General features: G+C 49.8%; 1 protein-coding gene across 2 annotated transcripts in view; it reads right to left on the reverse strand.

Annotated features, from left to right (window-relative positions):
- Nucleotides 1–2,223: 2,223 nt before the first annotated feature.
- kirrel3l (kirre like nephrin family adhesion molecule 3, like) overlaps nt 2,224–17,369 on the reverse strand; it is a 37,121-nt gene continuing 21,975 nt past the window's right edge. The window contains exons 2-15 of one of the 2 annotated variants that reach the window (XM_076026008.1): nt 16,470–16,625; nt 15,611–15,760; nt 13,013–13,170; nt 11,513–11,663; nt 10,671–10,776; nt 10,303–10,451; nt 9,466–9,593; nt 8,094–8,220; nt 7,405–7,505; nt 6,278–6,476; nt 5,486–5,593; nt 5,182–5,291; nt 4,959–5,048; nt 2,224–4,534 (exon numbers count right to left, since the gene is read on the reverse strand). In XM_076026008.1, the coding sequence (XP_075882123.1) occupies nt 4,031–4,534; nt 4,959–5,048; nt 5,182–5,291; nt 5,486–5,593; nt 6,278–6,476; nt 7,405–7,505; nt 8,094–8,220; nt 9,466–9,593; nt 10,303–10,451; nt 10,671–10,776; nt 11,513–11,663; nt 13,013–13,170; nt 15,611–15,760; nt 16,470–16,625 (2,237 nt within the window). In that variant the 3' untranslated portion in view covers nt 2,224–4,030. Of the gene's footprint in view, nt 4,535–4,958; nt 5,049–5,181; nt 5,292–5,473; nt 5,594–6,277; nt 6,477–7,404; nt 7,506–8,093; nt 8,221–9,465; nt 9,594–10,302; nt 10,452–10,670; nt 10,777–11,512; nt 11,664–13,012; nt 13,171–15,610; nt 15,761–16,469; nt 16,626–17,369 lie in introns of both variants that reach the window. The other variant, XM_076026002.1, reaches the window with a different exon arrangement.

Here is a 17,369-nt window from a genome sequence, read left to right on the forward strand (position 1 = left end):
ATATGATAATAAACATCCTATTTGATTGCCCGCTGTCTAATTGCATTACTTGTGTTATTTGTTCTGTGATGAGGCCTCGTTTTGCGTCGCGTCGCGCATAATAAATAGGCCGTCTTGCGAGACCTTGTCCCTTCTTGCGGTGGAATGGTAATGAGCGTGTACTTCTCCTCCCCGTCGCGAGCGGTGCGCCTACCTGGGGAACGACGGTGACAAGACAAACTCGTGCTGTTGGATAATACCTACCTTTGTCACCGCTCTATCCTATTACCCCCCTGCAAGATGGGCACGTTGACTTCAGGAGGTGGATACACGTTCGGCGGGGGTTGTGCTATCTCATCTGTCTTCATTAAGAGCGGCGCACCACCGGGGAGGAACAGGGAAAATCAACATCGACAGCACTGCTAATTTATGTATTCATCATTGTCGCGACGCAGGGAGCGCTCTGTTTTGTCGCTGCTGGTGCTGTGTTGGTTGCCACCATCTTTCTTTGCAGAATCCAATACTAGGTGCTGCGTGCATTCTGTGACTGAAGGTGATCCAAATGTAGAAGTTGGTCCAGTGACGAGTGAATAGGAAGCCACAGGAGTAGGGCAACACAAATTCAGTTTTAAAAGCATCACCACAATCTCTCTGAATGTCAAAGATCTTCTTTAGTCTTTGGTTTCTTCAAGATTCAATTAGTCTTTAACTACAGTTGATGAAATCTAAGCTCTACACCAGAATCTGCAAGCAATGGTTCTTCAGGACAAATAGCTCAGTGTGATGGAAGCATGGCTATGGTGCAAATCAATAGTTCAAGTCGATCTTTGCCAACTTTGTTTTGAAGTCAAGGAAAGAAAGAGGAAACTAAGACGTTAGCCCATCAAGATGAATAAGTCAGTGAGCTTGTCACAGACCTGTGAGGCAGAAGACTGTTGGTTCGATGCTTTTCACACTGTGTCCTCAACAAGCAAAATATAAAGATACATGTGCCAGGAGAAACAGAAGGTCTTGGTGGCCAAGTGGGGTTGTTTACAACAGTGAGTCGTCAGTGATGCTGTACCTGGTTCAAAGCCACCCAGGGACAGAGTCACAGCAGTTCATTACTTTGTTGGGGGAGAGCAGTGTCGAGTTTTTTGCTAAAGTGCTGAAATTAAATGTGATAAATACTTTAAATATTACATCAATTAAATAAACATTTAAATCTGCCACTGTTAAACTTGAAGTAAAAAAAATAAATAAATACAAATGATCGTGAAAATTAGCTGCAGAATGCAAAATCTCGCCATGTCTGAAAATCTTGGACAATTTTTCTTTTTAATAAATTAAATACTTTAATCAGGCCATTCTGTCATAGTTTAACATGTGAAAATTGAGCACTTTTAGTTTGGAGGACAAAGATCAGAAAATATGAAATGTTGGTCTTGATGAGACAAACACATGAGTTTTTGTCCCATGTCTCTCTGACATTCCTCGTGGCCACTAAGGCATTTTAGTTTTAATGGCTTCTAGGCAGCTCTTTAGTGTACTTTGACTTTAAAGGCCCATAAAATCAAAACTATAAGGATCTCACAACTTTTCTGAATACATTTGTTGGAGGTCAAAGATATTTGAAATATAGGCCTTGATGAGACGTACACGTGAGTTTTTGTCCCATGTCTCTACGACCTTCCTAGTGGCCACAAAGGCCATTTTTTTATTTTTTTATTTTTTTCAGGCTGCTTTTGAGTGTATCTTGACTTTTGTGTAATACTAAATTAAATACTATCGGATTCCCTTTGTTTAAAGCAATTTAACACGGTGTAAGACATACACTGTGTTAGCACCGTCACATTCAACTCTGGTGAAGTTCAGTAATATTCAGTAATTTATGACTTCTCTGGCGGTTCTGTAAGCTTAATACATCGGTCATTACATCTGACAAATGAACTTGTACCACATATTTTTTCCACTTGTGCTTGTTCATTCTACTGCTGTTCTTTGAATTCTGGCAGAAAGCAGTGACCCAAAGTCCTGTTGGCTTCCGGGCCATGTCGTTCTTTTGACTTGCATTACACTGTAGTCTTATGGAAAAAAAACTACACAATGCTAGCGTGCCTGTCTTACATTTTTGTTTTTCTTTGAGTTTTTTTTTTATTTTTTATTCCTATTAGTTGGTTCCAGCTCCCGTCAGCTCTTCCACGAGAATCCCGTGACCTGTGGGATTCCTGAAAAAATGTCAGCCTCTAATGCACACCAGGCAACTCTTTATCGGAAATGGTTTTATTTAAATATAAATATGTGTACAAAGGTACAAGCAACGGTAGCTCATTTATAGCAAATAAAATTCTTAATACGTTATTAAAAGAATGGACAAACAAGATAAGATGGCAATTAGTTGTGTTCCCATCGACGACAACGAGAAGAAATAAAAAGAGACGCATAGTAACTGCATTCAGTGATTGATGAAGAACTTAAGAAAACTCTGTGAGCCCAAATAAATCAACCAAGATACATATGTATATAAAGATACTTTACAATAGAGCAGCTTACACGCTGTACATTAAGGCTTATATAAAATATAAAAATAAAGACAAGCGATGATGTTTGCCTCTTCACTTTGAGTGACTTTTTTCGCTCCCCTCCAGTCTGCCTGCTGACAGTTCTTCTTTTTCTTTTCTTTTTAGACAAATGGCAGTACAGGCGTCCAATGCCGAAACGTCCGGAAAAATATCGGAATGCAACTGAGCTGGGTGAAGAAAACCGATGTCTCAAACATGAAATGGACATGAATACAAAGAGTTTCTGTTCACGAGACACGTCATTTGCATGCAACAGAGAGAGAGAAAGAATGGGCTCAGCCATTTGTACAGATAGTTGGTGTGTTTTTAGAGTAGTACTGTTTCTTGTAAACATATCAAGACACGTTGATTGGGTCGTGGAACTTTTCAAGTGTACGCTCCACATCGGGACTGTCTTCCTTCAGCCTGAGCCTGCCTGGAATTTGCGCCGCAATTCAAGTTTTAGCCTAGGTTCAAGATTGCCCCTCTCAAATCGCCACTTTTGATTGTTCTGGCCAACATACTCTTCATTTTACAATCGGAAAACAAGTACCACGGCTGCGAGGGTAACACCCGCCCACGGTACCGCCCCCACATTTTCCACGGCCCTCTTTTAATGATCACCATCTTTGGGTTTTCCCTTCCTTGTCCGTCTTGGTATAGCACAGTTAACATCCAGTCCCCAGTATAATGAAGGCAAAGATACACATTCTCCTTCTATCTCCTTCTGCCACGAGCAACATCGCCGAATCCAACGCGCCGTTATCAAAAGTGGAGGAGCCGAAAGAAACACAGCCGGAGAGGCCGGAGATATTCCGCCACTGATTAGACTCTTCATACAGTGAAGTGCCCGCAGCACTCGTTGGTCAGTAGAGCTAGCCTGTTGTGCAGGGTAATTTATGGTCTGTCTCTGTGGAGAGCTCAGTCTTTTGTTGATGATAGAGACACAGATGTGCTTAGGATTTCCTTTCGCATGCCAACAAAACACCATATGACAGCATTTTTTTTTTTAACCTCTAATGTTTCTCGGCCTGTCTCGGAGTCGCTCGGAAATATTTAGTTTGACATTTAGCATCGACACTGGGTAAACTCTTGAAGGCAGGTAAACAGCGAACCCCCCCGCCCCTCCCCCACACTCAGGAGATGCGATTGGCTCAGGCTTCTTTTTGCGCTGAGGGGACTCCTCCACGCAGCCCGGCGAGGTATAGCGCCGCCACTGATTTGACTTGGGTATCCCAATCCGTTGGATCCTCCACCTGGCGAGGCCCCTCTCGACACAACATCACAACAAATAAAGGTTGCTCGTCTCCTTTCGCCTTGAAAACCCCACGGCTCCCTTCAAACACTGTCCGGATGCGCCCGTCGGAGGGCAACTTTGTGTTAAGAAAGTCTCAAGTTCATGTTAGTCCAGCCACACACACGTGTGGAGTTGATCATGGTTATCTACTCGCCGCTCCTGCCGTCTTCCGCTCGTTTCTTCCTCTCTTTTTTTTGCCACCGTCGTCGTCCCATCAGACATGTGTCTGCATGCGCTGCGAGGGCCGGCCGTAGTCGGACTGCTGCGAGGACACTTGCGAGGAGGCGTACGAGAAGCGGGACGAGCTGGACACCTTACTGGCCTGGTCCGACTGGTCGTACGTGTCCACCTTCTCGTAGGAGGCGGGCTTGACGTAGCTGGTGAAGGCACGGCCGTAAGTGGCGGGCAGGTAGCCGGAGCCGCCGTAGACGGTGTCGGCCGGGTAGATGCTGGCGGGCTGAGGCTGCTGCTGGGCCGCCTGCTGGGCCGCCTGCTGCTGCTCGTAGGCCGTGCGGCCCGCCGTGGTGGTGGCGTAGCGGTGGGAGAAGTCGTAGACCCGCGGCTGGGTGCCGTGCTGGCCGTAGATGGGGCTGGGGGAGGGCAGCTGGGACGGGGTGTAGACGGGCCGGGAGTTGGGCACGTACTCGGAGAAGCCGCTGCTTCTGGCGATGTGGCGGTCGTCGTGGCCGCGGACGTTGTAGTAGCCGTTGGTGGGATCCTGTTGGGGGGATGGAGGTTATTAGATTGGAGAGCACTATGTCAGTATGTTTAGCATGAAGCCTCGATTTGAAAGAGCCAATAGGAAGCTTGGTTTTATATGAGCCAATAGGAAGCCTTGATTTGAAAGAGCCAATAGGGAGCCCGGTTTTATATGTGCCAATAGGAAGCGTTTATCTGAAAGAGCCAATAGTAAGCCTGGTTTTATATGAGCCAATAGAAAGCCTAGATTTGAAAGAGCCAATAGGAAGCCTGGTTCTATAAGGGCCAATAGGAAGCTTTGATTTGAAAGAGCCAATAAGAGACCTTGTTTTATATGAGCCTCACTTTGAAAGAGTCAATTGGAAGCCTGATCGATACCGCAGAATAAACTATGTTGGCCCGTTCCCTCTGCTTTGCCTGTGGTATTTTGAGTTTTTTTTTACCTTGATGTCGGACCTCTCGTCCTCCTCCTCTTCCAGGAGGTCGCTGTGTTCTGTGCGCGAGGTCCCCGGAGACTCGCTGCTGTTGGGAGCCTGAGGGGAACGACGAGCACATTTGAAGAGTTTCAGAAAGAACGCGACCTCGCTTGATTCGAGTACAACCAGAAGAGAAGTGTGTATTTTTGAGACAGCGCTAATAGGAATTGTGAGTCTAAATCACATTTACCATGGGCTCTTTGACGTCCTCCTCGTCGTCGTTGCTGCGCGTGGCATTGTGATCGCTGTGCACTATCTGAACTCTGATGTCGCTCTTAGAAAGACGAGTACATCTTTTACCTGCGAGCATCCAACAGAAGAGAAGTTTTACTTGACATTTCCAGGCAACCTTGTGCTTTAGAAAAAAAGCCCAACGCAGGACTGAAAGGAAACATCAGGCAAACAAAAAATAGCAATTTTATTTTTTGCTCGTTATTGCGAAAACAAAGAACTGGCTGTTGACCCGTCTTGCCCATACTGACCGTTGAGCTCACCTTTGCCAGTGTGCCTGCAGCACAGGGAGACCAGGGTGATGACACAGATGAGCAGGACGCAACCTCCGCCCACTGCTCCGCCGATGATGATCATCATCGGGAGAGCTTCTGAAACGTCGGCGAGAAAAAGGAGAGAAAAAAGGAGAGGGAGGGGGGATGAGATGAGAGATAAGAGAGCGTGAGCGCCGGCGTGCAGAATTCCGCAGATCAGAGCAAAAACGAAAAGATATAAAGTTCCATTCATCCGGCCCACTAATCCCAGAAACATCAGTGCCGACATAAATTAATCTGCAGGGCCCAGTGGGTTGCCCACAGCCAGCGTATGCTCACGCTGGCAGCCTGGCAACCCGCAGCCCCGGCTATTGTCTGTAATCTCTGGGAGAGAGCGTAACAAGGTCTGACATGCGATGAAGCAACAGACAGTAATCTAATTAAAGATTCCAGGAGATACCCACTGCCCAATCCTCTGGAGACACTGCTCTGCTATGCTAATGTGCATTAGCGAGGAGGGTCCTATTTTTGGTGCCTCCTGTGGTGGCTGAATTTAGGATCACTTAGGGAAGTAGCGGGCCCAAGATGCCGAACGCGAGTCCAAACTGCAAACAGATGTGACTTCGTCTAATTGACTTTTTGTCCCCAATCAATATCTATGTTATGGGGGCAAACATATTCATTAAAGGAGCCATCTGCTGATTAAATCATATCGATTCCAGGGGTATAATTAAGATAAGCACCAGGCGGCGTCTAATCCGGCTACCCTGGAACAATACTGGAACTTTCTCTTCAGCTCACCTTGCTCCTTCAGAGTGACCAGGGCGGTGCCCGTGCCAAAGCGGTTCCAGGCGGTGCAGTTGTAGCGCAGCTGGAAGTCCTGCGCCAGGGTCTCGGACAGCACCAGGGTGGACAGGACGCCGTGGTCGCTGGCCACAGTCTGGACCGAGTAGCGTCCGGAAGAGCCGGACGACAGGCTGGTGTCCCCGAAGGTCCACACCTGCGGAGAGGATCGAGAGAGAGAGACAAGCCAACGGTGAGCGAGGGGCTTCTCTCTGGAGCTGTTTATCATCTGAAGCCTGCCAACACTGCCTTGAATAGGAACCGTCGATTTATATGAGCCAACGGCAAGCCTTGTTTTATAGCATTTTTACGAGCAAATAGGACAAGCTAATAGGAAGCCTCGGTATGAAAGAGCCAATAAGAAGCCTGATTTTAGATGGCAAATAGGAAGTTTCATTTTATACAAGCAAATAGGAAGCCTTGATTTGAAAGAGCCAATAGGATTATCCCCCCACCCTGCCCCCCCGGCCTGAACGCCGCTTGCTCCTCGTGCACCTCCCCCGTGTGCCGACCTTTGAAGCGCCGCGTGGCTGCAAAAAGCTCCTGAGCTCACGCTAAAGCCTCCTCCCACGTCCGCCCTGCAGGTGAGGCCCCCGGGAGGCTTAGGGGCCGGCGGCGCTCGGAGACGAGGCTCTTCGCCGGTGCCTGGACCGCGGGGCACCTGTCTCTCACTCCTCCTCACACCCTAATTATCCTCTCTTCCGCCCGGCGCTGGCGCGGCGGTTCAGCGGGGTCAGCGCGAGAGATGCCTCTCGGGCCGCTAATTGAACGCAGTTTTTTTGCTGAGACCTGCAGGAGATTGGTCTCCCACCGCTGCCGCCGGCCCGACTGTCTCTGCAGCCGGCAACCTTGCGTGCAGTCACACTTGTGAATATGTGTGTGTGTGTGTGGGCGTTGGTTCGTTAGCATGTGAGGTGCAGCTGTGCCGGTGCAGGGGTGTGAAGGTGAGGTCGGGGATGAAGCCACGCTGAGTGATCCATCTCATGTGGGTGGGGCAGGGAGTAACAAGTGAGAGAGAGAGAGAGAGAGAGAGAGAGAGAGAGATAGAAAACAGGAGAGGAGACACTAATAAGCAGCTCACTTACAATCTTATCAGGCGGAGGGCTGCTTCCCACCCGGCACTCCAGTTTGCCCTTGGAGTGTTTGACGGCGTGCTGCGTGCCGTCCGCTGTGATGATGGGGGGGCCTGGTGGTCGGAGAGCATCAGAGCAAATAAAAAAATAGAAGTGAGAAAATAGCACCAAAACAGGAGTTATTGATTTTGATTTTGGTTATTTAAAAGGGCCCGAGACAGCAAAGAACATCAAAAAATACGCTTGTTCATATTTTATTTAGTTAGATGAAGTGGCTAAAAATGAAATATTGTGTTTTCATTCGCTGACAGGAAGTTTTTTTTTGGTTACATTAAGAGTGGATCCACTTGAGAGGTGGTGGCCATATTAATGTGCTACTTCTCCAGTCGTTTCATCATTTCACCCTGGTCCAGCCCTCCTCCACGACCTCTCGTCCTGAATTCATCTGCTCCAGATCTGATATGCCTCATGCTTTTCTGGCCACTGTTGGTCAGTGCTCGCTCTCAGTGTGACCAACGGACTATAAACGAGCGTGGCCGAGATTTGCCCGGATACAGACGAAACCGAATTGAATTTTTTCGTGGCACGTGGGATGAACGATGGAAAATATCCTCACAAAAAAAAAAAAAAAAATCCAACACTGCCGGCCCTTTAAGACGTCCAAACCCCCACCCAAAAACATTGCAAGCAACGAGACTCACCGTTCACCGTCAGAGTCACGTCCCTCTCTGCCACTCCGATTCGGGGCACGATGGCCTTGCAGGTGTACGTTCCGGCGTCCTCCTGTGTCACCGCTTTCAGCTGCAGGGTGTTGCTGTTGCTGAGCACCTTGAAGGGAGGAGCGAAGAAGAAAAGAGAGGAGCGTCAGAGAGTGAAGGAGAAGAGAGAAGCTCAGAGAACCTTCAGAGAATCTCCGAGAACCTTCAGAGAACCTTCAGAGAACCTTCAGAGAACCTTCAGAGAATCTCGCACTCACTGTGGAGGCGGCGTGGAGGTGGGCCAAAGGGGTCTCTAAGAATAAGAAACGCTGCCCAGTTTGAGTTTGATTTCATTGTGAGGAGCTTTAATCACGGCATTAGGTGCCGCTGAGTGGCCGTGCTGCCTTGGAGATTGTTGTAATTAAGCGGCGGGGATGGAGCGGCGGCGGCAGCGGCGGCGGCGGGCAGTGCGAGGGGGCCGCGGCCTTTTGCCTGCTGCCGTCGCTCGCTCGCTCTTTAGCTCATTGATCCTGTCGTTCCATCAAGCTGTGATTAATCCATTTACCCTCCTCTCAGCCCTCCTCCCTCCTTCCCACTCACCGCATTTTTTTTCTCCTCCCCCTCCCCTTTTACTCCAACACACTCTTGGAGTAACCCAATTAATCCATTACTCACGGCCGTGCGAGGGGACGGCGGCCCGTGGGCGGATTAGAAAAATGTCTGTGTTTTTTTTATGTTTTCTCTCCCCCTTCTCCTCCTGCGGGGCCGAGGGAGCGTTCACTCTTGGAGATGACAGCATCGCTTGTGCCACTCCCACGGAATCTTTTTTTCTTCACAACAGCGACCCCAGAAATTCTATTACCCGCCAGGAGGCTCCTGTGGGATGTCCCTGCTGACGGCGTGTCCGTGTGCTGAAAGGTCTTTTTTTTTTTTTCTCAGCCAGGACGATGTAAAACGTGGGTGGAAATGTCACACCTGTTCCTGATTTACTTTTTCTAAAAAATTGACTTTGAGGAAAGAGAAACTCAATAACGGTCAAGCTTTTTGTAGTCCTTTGACTAAAAGTTACTATACAGGTTGTGTGTGTTTTTTTTTCGGTTTACAAAACGAGTGCGGTTGCCTCGATAGCTCGGCTGATTGAGAGGTTTGCTGACTCTGTCGCCTGCCATACGAATTTGTCAAGGACAGTTTTTGCGCTGGAGGCTCCAGCCCTCGGGGGGGAAGAGAGGGAGTGAAGAAGGAGGTGTTGAAGTTTCAGCAAGAAGACGAACGTGTGAGGGAAAAGTGTGAGGTGGTGCCCGAAGGCCATGTTGCGAAGGTTTCTCTCTCTGGAGGTCGAGGCTGGTGGCGGCGACGGCTCGTCTGCTGTTCTTACCACGCTGGAGCCGAGCTTCGTCCACGCCAGAGTCAGAGGAGGGTTTCCAGTCCATGCGCATGTGAAAGCCGCGTCCATGCCCATGTCCACCGTCATGGGCTTGGGCTCCGACAGCAGCCGGGGTCCGACTGAAACGACAAGAGCAGCAGGTCAAAACCAACTCACCGGGGCTGAGCTTCAACAACCCATTGACTTTCTACATGAATTTGTTCAATTTGAAATTTTGAGCTAAGTTTAAGGTTCCAGAAATCAACTAGTTCATAGATATCTTCTTTATTTTTTCAATATGTTATTGTAAACCATCAGTTTTAATGCTGACACTATACGTCAGATTTCATCTTTGTATCAAATTTTGAATCCTTATCAACTACAGCCCTCAGAATACTGGCATTTGCCCATTGTGAGTTTAACACTTTGCTGCTCATTCAGTCCACACTAACAGCCAGCTGCTCACAAAACTGTGAGTAATAACGCGCTTCTTGAATGGTCTTTTCAAATGTGGAAATATAAAAAAACAATAACAGGAGAGCAGTCCTTAAGGTGTAAATCATTTTCCAAACCTGGAACAATAACTTAGAATAGCAAATCACCTGAAGGAGACCATTGTAAACTACAGTAACAACAGGCAGAGGTAGGAAACTTCATGTGCATTTTAAATACAGAAAAACACAAATACAATCAATTTAAATTTAAAATTAATTGAAATGCAAATAAAATGCAGTGTGTTCAGGCCACGTTCACCCAAAATACAAACAAGTTCATGAACTGATCGTCCTTTGCAGGCGTTTGCATGCATAACACTGCCGGACTGACTCTGAGACGCTGAGCTGGACTTACACTGGACGTCCACCAGGGTGCTGACGTTGGTGCTGCCCACGGAGTTGGACACCTCGCAGGAGACGGGATCTGTGAAGTAGGAGTGGTCCACCGTCACCTCCAAGCTGTCTCCGTTGGCCTCCGAGATGGGGACCCCGCCTTTGGACCACCTGGGCAGAGATGAATTCATCACATTACTCGGCTGCGAGGAGGCGTTTTGCCGTGCGCGTCGTCACGCCGGCTTTCAGTCAGTCTGGAACCGGCGCCACTCGCAATCAAAGGCTGCCAATCAAGCCGGAGCCGCTGGAGGAGAGCGTTCCAGTCCGCTCGGCACTGGCTTTGCTTCCAGAAATGGGCTTATTCATCTCATTTTTGATTTAAAGCGGTACCTGTATCCGGTGATCTCGGGGTTGGCGGAGGCGGAGCAGATGAACAGGACCTTGGCTCCCTCGGTGACAGTCTGAGGCTGGACCGACAGAGTCACTGAAGGAGGGTCTGAGGGAGAGAAAACGCAGGTTAGAGACTCTATCTTAAAGGCCCAGTGCATGAGATTTAGTGCCACCTGATGGCAAGAAAGCACACTGCAGACACAACAATTGTTTAATCCTCTATTTTCTGTTGTCCAACTTGAACTGGATATTAGTGTAATATCTGCAGAAGGATCACTAAACCCCGTTTATTTAACTGCAATAATAATTTCAAATTCATAAAACACAATCTCAATTTTAAAAGAATTGAAGTGATGAAGAGCCTATTATTTTGAAAGCTTCACCTCGAGTTGCATTCTGAGTGGGGAAAATTATCTTTTGTTTGGCTTGAGATGGATTGTTTGGGAGTGAAGCTACTAATGTAGAGTCAAATAACGACCTTGTCTTGTTTTCTCCACGTTCTCGCTTTAATTTTTAACATTGAAATAAATCAGTTGCCTTTGACGTCCTAGTAGGATGGATTACTCAGAAGTAAATCTGGATGGAAGGGAGGGACACTGAAGTGACCTGATCACGGGTGTCGGAAAGATGATATAATACGTCAGTGGAACCCGATCAGGTCCACGGTTAGGCCACTGTGGACGGCCTGAGGTGCAACATGGTCAGTGGCCCAAAAAAAAAATCCCTTTCGAAAGCTGCACCTTGCTGGACCTTCAGGACCTTATCGCTACTCTTAACTTTCTCCCAGTCAACCCAGACTAGATGAGCCGAGACAACTGACGACAGTCCGAGGAAACACTCACGCTGGACGTTAATGGTGACCGATATCTGTCGTCCTGCGGGGGCGGCGAGGTTGAGCACCCTGCAGGTGTAGGTCCGACCCGTGTCGCTGTCCTCGGGGACGATCGGAAGCATGCTGACAGCCGTCTCCCTCTTCCCATCCTCCATCAGCGCCTGCACGGTCGGAGACAAGGAAAAGTCCTCTTAGCACGCAGAAGCTTACCCAGCGTGGGTCGGTAGAGGAGACTCCATTACCGGTGAGCACATGGGCTCGTATCTCCTCGCTCGAATTCTTTTCATGCATCATCCATTAAGATTACGACAGGTTTCTGCTGCATGGCACTTAAATCACACACACAAATATATTTTTTCCCCACAATGCAGCGGAGGATATTGTGCTGCTCCCACATTTCTGAGAGCGTTGCTTGTCAGCGCTCCTTGTTTGTCATCATCTTTTAAATCTATTTACTGCTCGCGGAAATCAATACAGCTAAGTGAGGGGAAGGTGGAGCATCCTCGCCCGTGTGTGTGTGTGTGTGTGTGTGTGTTTCTTCCTCCCCTTTCTGACGGTGGCAGTGAGAAAGAAGCGTCACACATCCGTAGGAAAGCAGCGAGGGCGAGCCGAGCCTTTTCCCCGGACGGCCAGATCAAAGGATGCTGGCTTTAGCTTCCCGAGAAAGACGCACACAGAAAGCATTTTTTCTGCCGGATCAAATCACATCACTCTCACTGTGGCTGCCCTCTTCCCTCGTCTCCAAGAATCCTCCCCTTTACTTTTTGTCTTTTTATAACTAAGCTATCAGACATGACACTCCCCCACCCCACCCCCCATATATGTTTTCCCGCTACCCCCCCCCCCCCCCCTCTTCCCCACTGCGGGCTCCTCGCCTCCTTAAATGTGGCGTTTAGTGTCGTTTAGCGTGCTCAGGGAGCATGAAAAATGTGACACTTTTTTTCCCAGCCTCGGCCCGGCTCACGCTCCGCCGCACCCCCATTGTGCGCTCCGCATTGTTGTGGCCGATTTCTCCTCCGCGGAAAACTCTACTGTATGAAACACTCATGCCTGTCTGAGCTTTGGCATGCTCCAGTTATGCTGTAGTGTCGCTGCATTAGCAGGCAGAAAAAAAAAGGGTGGAGGGAAGGGAACGGGGTGGAGGGGCAGCAGGGCTGTGGAGTGCGACGGGAGGGCGGGGGAGGGGTGGATAAGGAGTGGGGGGGGGTGTCGGGCTTGAGTGGAAATTGGAGGGAAGGGGCGGGGGGGGCGCAGGGCGAGCGGACAGCGGTGAGGCGACGGAGCAACAACCTGCGAGACGGCGGAGGGAAGATTGGAGTAATGAAAAGGAGAAATCCAAAGTGCCGCCACCCGAAGAGCAAAAGAAAAGTCTTTCTCTCCCTCTCGACAGCTTTGCATTTCCTCCTTCTCTCGCCCGCCGGTGGATTTCGTAATCCTGCGTGGGCAGCGGCCGGGGCGATTGAACGGCGGTGCCGAGCCGAGCTCGGAGATTGCGGCTTTCTTGCCGTACCTTGGAATAAATGGCCGTCTCCATGGCCTCCCCGTCTCTGTACCAGGTGATCTCAGCAGCAGGTTTGGCCCCCGAGGCTCTGCAGGTGAGATTGTGCGATGTGTGGGCCTTGAGACGAACGACGGGGCCGCCCTCCACCACCGGGTCTGAAGGAGCAACTGCAGACAGAACAAACACAGCACTCAGAACAACGACAACAACAACAACAACAACAAGAGCGAGGGATGAAGAAACAGCAGCAGCAGCAGCAGCAGCAGCAGCAGCAGCAGCAGCAGCAGCAGCAGAGCTCCGGGCGAGGAGCAGGGAGCCACAAAGAACTGGTAGTGATATTGAGTTTGCTGTTGCTCTTTGCTCAGCATCAATATATTGCGACGGCAATAGAAACAAACAATACGTCCTTAAGGCCGTGCGACTGCTAAACAAGGTGCAGCTTCAGACGGAGGGGAGGGAAAAAAAACAACACAAGGACGATTGTCATTTAAAGGAGAGGTGTGTGTGGGGGGGGCTGAGGGTAGGAGGAAAAAAAAAACAGCTGAACCGTATTTATTTCCTTCCTCGGGACTCAGCGTTATTACTTGTGTTTGCTCTTACTGTCGCCCAGTGATGTTTGGAGCGGATTGCTTATTTGTTCATTTATTTGCATGGTTTCGCACGCACCGCGTCCTTCTCCCCCGTCCAATAAGGGGGGGGGGGCTAAACACGAGGTTGGGGAGGGGGTGCGCTGCCCCCCTCCTCCACCTCTCCCCCCTTTCTCGCTCCCGCCGCCGAACCAATTTCGCTGTGTGTATCTGAATTGTCAGAGGTCCTTCCGCCGCGGCGGCACGGACGCTAATGGAATCCGAGTGCCAGGTGATTTTAATTTCCATGCCGATTCCCCTGACTGCACCCCCGCCGTTGACTCCTTTGACTGTGCAGGATTGCTTTGGTCTCATCTGGCCACATTGATTTACGCACACACACATGCTTCCTTCTCGCATCGCCTGGCGCTCACACACACGTGGTCGCACACGCAGAGAGAGACCCTGCGCTTACAACATTTCGCGTCCACATAAAAAACACAATTTTTTTGTCGCTGGTTTTTATTCACATTTTTTTTTTTTTTTTTTTTTTACCAAATGAAAACAGCAGTCGTGAATCAGCGGCCTTGGTCCTTTTCAGAAGTATAGAGGAGTTGGAAACGAAGGCCCAGTCACCTGTCTTTGTTAACCTCCACCTGCTCACCCTTCGTGGCCTGCGTGTGTGTGTGTGTGTGTGTGTGTGTGTGTGTGTGTGTGTGTGTGAGTGTGTGTGTGTGTGTGTGTGTGTGTGTGTGTGTGTAGGTGGGCTGACTGAACGCAGGTCCACTGAGCCGCCATGCGAAGCCATTCACGACTGTAAAACCAAATGTTCTCGCGGTTTCCCCCAGTGATCCCTAGTTTGCATGCACGGCTTTTTTCAGTGCCAAACTCCGCCTGTGCCGCCCTTTTCAACACCAACTTCCCTCCCCACCCCCCTAACCCCTCTGCCCCACCCCACCCACCCCTCCGGCCGCCTCAGTGAACTCCAAACGGACGGCGTGCAGACGGGATTGAGGACGGCGGAGCTGGATGAAAGCCTTCCGTTGGCAGGAGCTGAAGCATTGCGGCCGTGTTATTGTTCCCTCTGAGACACCCCCTCCACCCCTCCACCCCTCTCCAACCCTCCCCACCCACCCGCTGCCCCTCCCCCACCCAACGACCCTCTCCCGCTCCGATGTGTCCGCCGCCGACAGTTGACGGCACTAATTAACGAGCGGCGTTCCTCCCTCCGCGTGCCACCAGATGCCAGCAGTGCTTTGCTCAACCCGGTTCCCCGCGAGACCTGCCCCCCCCCCCCCCCCCCACTCCGGCCCCCTACCGAATGAACGTCTGCGAGGAGGAGGAGAGGAAGTAGATCACTCACATCGCGTTAATGTGAGCGCCGCCTCGCCGTTGACAAATGTTGAGGCTCACTGCAGAATGTGCTAACGGTGCAGATCCCCACCCCCTCTGCCCCACGACATCCGAAGCGACTTGCGCAAGTCATTTGTGACTGCGGCAATCACGTTATCCACGACATCCGCAGTCTTGATTACCGCCGCTGAGCAGGGAGCGCCCCCCCCCCTCCCCCCCCCTCTTTGCTCGAGCCGAATCCCTCGGTTGAGCTTTGATTGGTTGGAAATGTACTTGAGTGTGTAACTTCTTTTTTCAAAACATTTCTGATTACGCCGGAGCTGCAGTCACCGGCAGAAATCTCTCAGAGGTTGTTTTTAGACACCTTAAACACAGAGGCGGGAATCAACAAAGAACAAATAGTTTGTTGCTGTACTTCAGTAGACTTTTTATCTGTACTTTACTTGAGTATTTCTTCTTCGTTCACTTTTTATTTTTACTGCCTACATTTGTACACAAATATCTGTTCTTTCTTCTTCTTACAGTGGAAAAAAAAACCACGCTGTTTACTTCTGTTCAAGGTAATATTACTCTCTGAGCTGTTGGATGCATTTTCGTCCGCATGCTTCCCTGCTACGATGAAGACACTCCGCTGATTGTTCCCCTCCTAAAACCCGCTGCCAGCCTTGGCACCAGCTGCCCGTCTTACCTAGTACAGTGAGCTTGGCGCGGTGCGAGCGCAGCCCCGCCTGCGTGGCCTGACACTCGTACACGGCGTCGTCCTCCAAGTCCACCGAATCGATCAGCAAGCTGTGCTCGCCTGATACCGGGTCGCCCATTAAGGAGTAGCGCGTCCAGCCTGCCGAGGAGCCAGAACAGAGGAGGAGAAGAGCGTCAGAGACAAAAACAAAAAACACAAAAAACAAGCCGAGAGAGAAGCAACACATAATGAAAGGGCTACAAAATGAACAGGCTCGTGGTGGGAACAAAGAGCACGGAAATGTGGCAAGAATCTGCAGGAGCCAGAAGGAAAAGGCAGCGACACCTTCTCAAGGCCGATGTCGGGGATTAAGAGGTGCCGTTTTGTGCCGAGGCTGAGAAAAAAGAATGCAACACGTGAGGCAGCGGCGGCATCAGCAGCAGCAGCAGCAGCAGCAGCAGCAGCAGCAGCCCTGTCCTTTAAAACACAGACACAATAAAGACGGGGTGGCAGGGGTCAAGAGGAAGTCTCTCCACCTTCTCTCCCGCCTGCCACACATTTAAATGTCAGCGTGTGACAAAAGCCAATTGATTATCTACCTTCCCTCAAGACCCTTTAAATGCTAAGCAACAAATTAAAGTTTGCCGTGCGCGACTGCAGCGGCGGAGGCGGCCGCGCCGCGTTCATCTCTAAACATTGATCGGCGCTTTAACGTTTTCCAGAGAGGGATTTTTTTTTGTCTTAATGAGACCTGGCATTGACTGGGACAGAACGAACGAGGACAGAGGGCGCAATGGAGAGACAGAGGGAAGGGGGGAGGGAGGGAGGGAAAGAGGGAGGCAGAAATGTGAGAGAAAACAAGTCACACCTGGCAAGTCACGCTCTCCGCCCAGCGCCAGGCCGTCTTTGGTCCACTGTACCATCCCGCGATATCCAACGATGACGCACGGCAGAGTCACCGACTGACCAGAAACAACCATCTGGTCCTGCGGCTGCTGGGAGAAGTAGGCTGCTTTGGTCATGGCTGCGGGAGGAACAGAAGAAGACAAAGGAGAAGAAGAAGAAGAAGAAGAAGAAGAAGAAGAAGAGATGCAATTTAGTGAAATGTACTTTTTTCATAATGGATCACCATCTTCCCAGCCAGCCACCCCATCCAAGAAGAAAAAAACCCTGTGATGATCGGCAAGCTAGAGGAGAACTTTACGGCCGCTCCGTTCTCAAAGTGACAGAAATGTAAAAAATAAATATGAACAACGGCATGAAGCAGCGCAGACGCCCCTCACCTGGACTACACATGTTCTTGCTGTCATGGCACTTGCTGTGCTGGGAGCGCACGCACAAGACATGGCATTTGTGAGAGTGTTATATATTTTTTTCTTCCATCCCTCCCTCTCTCCCTCTCTCTCCTTCTCGCATTGAAACAAATGTGTATCTGAGAGGCAGAGTCAGCTGTGCCTCATAACTTATTTAACTCTTTCCCAAGGCCATATGGTTAAAGGCTCGCAAAACATGCAGCAAAACGCATTTCCAGGGAGGGTGAGAGAGCGAGCAGAACAGAAAAAAAATCTGTCACTTATGTTTTCTTTTTCCCTCTCTCTCTCTCTCTCTCTCTCTCTCTCGCTCTCCCACCCCTGTCTGCTTTTTTTTTTGTTGTAAAAATGGATGTTAAACAATCAAAACTCCATTAAAGTTTCCCGGGGGACTCATTCGTTTGAGCCTGCTGAAAGTCAGCAGAGACACCTGCCGCCGCTCTGCCACCGCCACTGTG

The sequence above is a fragment of the Nelusetta ayraudi genome, unplaced genomic scaffold (genome assembly GCF_046127955.1).
Source record: "Nelusetta ayraudi isolate G7.1 ecotype Tasmania unplaced genomic scaffold, CSIRO-AGI_Nayr_v1 ptg000003l, whole genome shotgun sequence".
Lineage (NCBI taxonomy): Eukaryota > Metazoa > Chordata > Actinopteri > Tetraodontiformes > Monacanthidae > Nelusetta > Nelusetta ayraudi.